The following is a 6,092-nucleotide window of genomic DNA, read 5'->3' as shown; positions in this document are numbered from 1 at the left end:
CGAGTTCTCGAATGATGAAAGCGAAACCATTATCCTTGGTGGTGAGACTTAGGATACATCTCCCTTGGATACCACGATTGTGGGGAAAGTGTGAACGACAGACAACTACAATGTTCGCGCTTTCAAAAACACCATTCTGACAATCTGGAAATGCCGGATATATGCTTTGCATGTGGCAGACTTGGTCACTCCATTAAATCTTGCCCCGATAAGGAAGATGATGAAGATGATGAGGAAGGGCCACAAAACCTTCCATATGGGGCGTGGTTACGTGCTTCCCCCAAAAAGAACGTTGTGGTGAGGAAGGAGGGTTTTCTCGAGGAACACAAGAGTTTGTTCCAAGAGGAATCGGGCAACAGAACAATACCCAAAGAGCCCGCTAGTTCTAAAGATAGCTCTGAAAACAAGGCAGGCGGTGGAGATCGCAGATCTGGGGAAGAACTTGTACTCCTTCAAGTTATTTTCGACACGGGATCTAGACATGATACTTCGTGGTCAACCTTGGACCTTTGATGGCTATGTGATAGCCCTGCAGAAGATTTATGGGGATGAACAGCCCTCGGAGATCAAACCTCACACATCCCCTTTCTGGGTTAGAATCTACGATCTGTCGCTTCGCTACAGAACTGAGGAAGCGGTTACCCAGATTGGGAGAAGCTTCGGAGAGGTGATAGACTTTGACAAATCCAGTGGTTGCGTAGCAGGCAAGTATATGAGAGTTAAGGTTGTGCTCGACCTTTGTAACCCTCTTAAACGTGGGACGCAGATACAGCTAGTGTCCCAACAGGCAGGGAAAATTTTCTTCAAATATGAGCGCTTGCCGGATATATGCTTTGCATGTGGCGGACTTGGTCACTCCATTAAATCTTGCCCCGATAAGGAAGATGATGAAGATGATGAGGAAGGGCCACAAAACCTTCCATATGGGGCGTGGTTACGTGCTTCCCCCAAAAAGAACGTTATGGTGAGGAAGGAGGGTTTTCTCGAGGAGCGCAAGAGTTTGTTCCAAGAGGAATCGAGCAACAGAACAATACCCAAAGAGCCCGCTTGTAAGACCCAGGATTTTAGAATTAAATAAATAATTAATTTCCAACTCACGCATAGGATTATGTGTAAGCGTGAGAGGAACTTGACTTGTGTTTGATGTTTGGATTAGTATTATGAATAAGAAAATTTAGGAAACGACATAGAATATTACTAAATTCGTTATAGGTTATAGCACGAGCTTATTCACTTCCGCCTTAGGGTGAAAACGTTAGTAAAGGGCTAATCTGCTCTTAAAGCACTGTAGAAACGATATTCAAAAATATCCAGAGGAATATAAGAATTTCTCTTATTCCTTTCCACAACAAGTGTTTCGACACGAAACCCTGGAATGTACGAACGATCGATTTCGATTCTCAGAGGTTTGCAGAAACTGAATCCCTGATAGCTCAAGAACCTTAAAGTAAACTGTCAATGAAGACTTTTTCTATTCAGAAGGAAGTGCTTACGTGCTTTCGATGTTTCCAATCTTTCTTCAGAATGAAGTTTTCTCATTCGACATCAACTGCAAAAAGTAACTTTTCAGGTTAAATCGATTAACACCGTTAGTGAATCGTTTGCTAAATTCTGAGAAACCTGTTTCGAGTTCTGAAATTCTGTCGCTGGATTCTATCTTATAATTCACAGAGGAATGTGTAGGAAAAATCGGAATCGCGAAATATTCATTTTCCCGCGTTTTCAATTTTCTATAAATAGCTTGAAAAAAAATATATCATCACCACCAATACACACACACGACCGAGAGCAAGGAGGAAGAGAGGGGGAGAAGTGATTTTTGCCGATTCTTGTCTGATCGTCGCTCTGTTCGTTGTTACGCGTAGGCCTCGAGGTACTAATGATTTTCCTTACCTCTTATCGTAATTTCTGTGGCTTTTCTCTATGTCTTTCTGTGCTCAAAGTTTTGAGCTTTTTGTAAAACTGTCCAAATAACTTGATTTCTCTGTCTAAACTTATTCCCTGCATGCCCAAGAGCATGTTTAGCGGATTACATTTCGCCGAATCTCGCCGAATCGCCGCAGAACTTCAATTCTGCTCAAAAACCCATTTTTATGCTGAGGTTCCGCTTTTTGAATAAAAAACTCTCGACTGAGCTTAGCGTCAGTAGGATTAGTTGTCATAAACGTCGTGGGTATCGACCTCATCCAATTTATTTTTCGAAATTCCGATTTTGAGTTTCCGAGCTAAAAATCTTGACCAAAATACCCCTGTTCTAGTTTTCGATCCGATAATTTTTCTGAGAGTTTCCCTGGCCTAGATATCGCCTAAGAATACCTAGGAATTGATTTAGATCGAAGAAAAAGTTCGGAAACCCTATTTTCTAAAGTGGCCGAAACTTAGTGTGATGATACCTTGTCCAAAAATAATTTTTGGGTCTGTATAACCTGAGCTATAGCGTAGCTCTTTCGATTGTCGAAATTTTGGCGTTGGTTTCGTGTCATTCCGAGTTCTGTAGCTCAAGTTATGCGCGTTTTAGCAAATGAAGTTCTGTTGTCAATTTGTGCCTAAATAGGAACCCTGAAGCTTTAAAAGCTTTCTTTCCGGTTTCGATTAGTGTTATTAGATAGTGTTGTTTCTAGTAGGGCTTGTGTTGACGATTGTGTTTCCTTGTTCTAGGTTCGCAATTTCCATGCACAACTTCTACTCACGAAGGTAAGGGTAACTCAGTTTTAGCACGTCTTTGAGTTTCCTGCTTTTATCGCAATGCCTGCGTTTGAGATGAAGATGTTTATATTGATTGGCATTGAATTATGTTTATTATGCTGAACTGGGAAAATGTTTTCTGGAGGCTTCGGCCGAGTGAACTTATTGAGACGTGTGTCTCCGTTTTCTAAGAGGCTTCGGTCGTTTACTGGTTTATGTCGTTACTGCTTTCTAGTGGATTGGACATGGTTATGTTTTACAGTACTGAATTATTATTTCATCGCTCAGTAGAGCTTGATGTGTTTGTGTGAATGTTGTGATTATGAATAACATGTGGTTACTCTGAATTGACTATTGGATTGAGGGTTGTTGTCTGACGTGGCATATAAGGCTTAAGGTGAAAGTGGCGATCAGGAGGTGTGGTCCTATGATTGTCCCGTCTTGAGAGACGATATTGATCGATCCATTTTGATAGCAGCATATAGTTGCATTCTAGAGCACTAACATTTGATCTTGTCGATATCTGGTCTGACTTGTTGAGGTTATTGTTATATGTTTTAAATCTATGTTATTACGTTGTTGATATCTGATTAAGTTTAAGTTGTTGGTATTTGATTTGATGTTATATGGTTGAGGTTCTTGATATCTGATTTGACTTCATGTTGTTGGATATATGTCGTCATCTATCTTGAAATAAGTTGCTAGTTTATGTGCCATGAAATGCACTTAAATCTGAATAGCATGCTTTTCCCTTTTATACGTGGTAATTGCATGGAGTTAACCCTTTTCTATTTGCTACTTGTTGTTTGGGCGCTTAACGCTATTAGGCGATGGAGATCCTTCCGCCGAAGCTTAGCTGCTCGAGTTGGAGATCGGGTTGTAGGCGGTGGAGTAGAGGTGTAAGAAGCAGCTTTGCTTCTCTTATTGTGGACTATGTTTGAGTCTCATTTTCTATATGAGAACTCTGTTATTAAAGCCTTGCTTCCGCCACTGTTAAAGTGCGCATGTTTATTCTGAACCTTACTTATGGTATTATAAACTATTATTACTGTATATCGGGAAACATGTTATTTAAATAAAGTTATGATGTGTTTCCAATCCTATGGTATTTAGTCATTTTCAAAAAAAAATACCCTTGGATTTTAGGGATTGCAGAATAGTCCTTAGACTTTGTTAGGTTACTTAATGTGATTCCTCAGTTGAGAAATTGGGGCGTTACACCGCTAGTTCTGAAGATAGCTCTGAAGCAATACCCAAGCAGATGGAGGAGAATGGCGATATTGAGGAACAAGAGAAAGGTGATCAACAGAGGGAAGAAGGTCTGGATCAAGTGGCGGATGTCCTGCAACAGATATCCCTGGATCCGGGGGGCAAGCAGGCCGAGAAGGAGGCCACAACTGCTAAGAAGTCAGTAGAAGAAGGAGGGGATGATGAAAGCACTGAAGAGTCACATGAACATCAGCAGCCGGCTAGTCCAGAGAATAAAAGCCACCAGGTTAAGACAGGGAAGGGTGCATCGTGGAAACGCTTGGCCGGGAAACAAGCAGCAAAGCCCACACAAGTGTTGCCCACTGTATGTTCCAAAAGGACAGACATGGATATTGATGAGGTGGCTGACGTTACTGGAAGTAAGGAGAAGAAGAGCAAGAACCTAATGCAAATTGATGATGAATCGGCCGTACTGGAGGACCAGCACCGCCGGGAGCCATGAAAACATTAAGCTGGAATTTTCGGGGGCTTGGGAACCTCCGCGCAGAGCGATCACTCACTAGGCTCGTATATTCCGAAGATCCCGACATAGTCTTCCTCATGCAGACTAGAAGAAAGAAAGGATAGTTACGTAAAGTTGGAAATAATACAGGTTATAAGAACATGATAGTAATGGACTGCAGAGGGGAAGAACGCAGTAGAGGAGGAGGTCTAGCACTGATGTGGAAGGAGAACAGTACGGTGGACCTTGTATCAATGTCACTTAACCATATTCAAGTGGTATATCAGGACCCTAACACTCAGCCAATACATGTTACGGGTTTCTATGGTTACCTTGAGGAGAGAAACAAAAGCAAATCCTAGGAGCTCCTTCAGCGCATTAAAGGTTCAGTAGCGGGTTTGTGGTTGTGCTTTGGGGATTTCAATGCTTTACTCTCAGGATCTGAAAAAACGAGGTGGTAGCACAATAAATGTGGAGTCTATGGATGCTTTTGCTCAATGCCTATCCACATGTGGTCTTAGTGATATGGGATATTATGGCTACCCCTTTACCTGGACGAATGGCAGGGAAGGACGAGACAACGTCCAAGAGAGGCTTGATAGGGCATTATCTAATAAAGATTGCCTGGACCTATGGCCCCACTCGGAGGTCCGTAACCTGCATAGCCACGTTTCAGATCATGCTCCTATATTAATAAAGCTCATGGCGGTCCAAGACAATGATACGCGGAAAAAACCAATAAGTTTTTGCTTTGATGAGCATCTGTCAAGAGAACCAGAACTGGAGCCTCTACTTCGAGATGCATGGATGTCAACAGATGATAATCTAGAAGTAAGACTGGAGTTGGCCAAGGAACTAGTAACTCAGTTTGGCCTAGAGAAATGGAGCCTCAGGAAACAAATTTCTCATATGGAAAAAGATTTGGAGCGTGCACAGAAATGATCTCCAACGAGAGAGAATATTGAAGACAGGAAAGCTATATATGGAAGAGGAGCTGGATACCCTTCTGGAAAAAAATGAGATATATTGGAGGCAGAGATCAAGGGCTTTGTGGCTTAAAAATGGAGATAGGAACACAAGTTATTTTCATAGGAAGACCTCCCAACGCTAGAAGCAAAATACAATTAAGAAAATAAAAGACCAGCAAGGCAACTGGGTTTATGACAAAGATAATATTGCAGCAACCATCAAGGGTCACTTCCAAGAGCTGTTTCAAAGTGAACAAACTGCCAAAATAGATGAAGTGTGCCAAAAGATATCTGGTAGACTGAATGAAGAGGCAGTAAGCGATTTAGCACAACCTTTTACAAGGGATGAGATACTGTATGCACTTAAACAAATGCACTCTCTCAAAGCACCGGCATCGGATGGTTTCCCTGCCTTGTTCTACCAAAAATACTGGGGACTGGTTGGAGACACAGTAGTAGATAAGGTGCTGGCCATCAACAATTAATAACACATTTGTCTGTTTGATCCCCAAGGTGAAGTGCCCTGAGAGCCCAAAGGATCTGAGACCCATAAGCCTCTGCAATGTGATCATGAAATTAGTTACCAAATGTATTGCAAACAGATTCAAATTCATTTTGGGTGATGTGGTAAGCGAACACGAAAGTGCTTTCATACCAGGCCGCCTTATCACAGACAATGCACTCCCAGGCTTTGAGGTTTTTCATTATATGAAGAAGAAGAAGAAGAA

General features: G+C 41.9%; 1 protein-coding gene across 1 annotated transcript; it reads left to right on the top strand.

The window, feature by feature from the left end:
• The first annotated feature begins 481 nt into the window (after nucleotides 1-481).
• On the top strand, nucleotides 482-4,396 carry LOC130725488 (uncharacterized). Its single transcript, XM_057576712.1, has 2 exons — nucleotides 482-1,049; nucleotides 3,885-4,396. The coding sequence occupies exons 1-2, from the start codon at nucleotides 482-484 to the stop codon at nucleotides 4,394-4,396; spliced, it is 1,080 nt and encodes a 359-aa protein (XP_057432695.1).
• Nucleotides 4,397-6,092: the final 1,696 nt, after the last annotated feature.

This window comes from Lotus japonicus, chromosome 6, assembly GCF_012489685.1.
Source record: "Lotus japonicus ecotype B-129 chromosome 6, LjGifu_v1.2".
Lineage (NCBI taxonomy): Eukaryota > Viridiplantae > Streptophyta > Magnoliopsida > Fabales > Fabaceae > Lotus > Lotus japonicus.
Note: the sequence above shows the minus strand (reverse complement) of the source record. Positions and strands in the feature narration are given on the sequence as shown.

What these genes read in the sequence shown, in the direction of transcription:
- LOC130725488 (XM_057576712.1), top strand. Translation starts at nt 482, where the DNA reads ATGATACTTCGTGGTCAACCTTGGACCTTTGATGGCTATGTGATAGCC. An exon ending in AATACCCAAAGAGCCCGCTT is followed by an intron (nt 1,050 to 3,884) that starts GTAAGACCCAGG and finishes GTGATTCCTCAG; the next exon opens with TTGAGAAATTGGGGCGTTAC.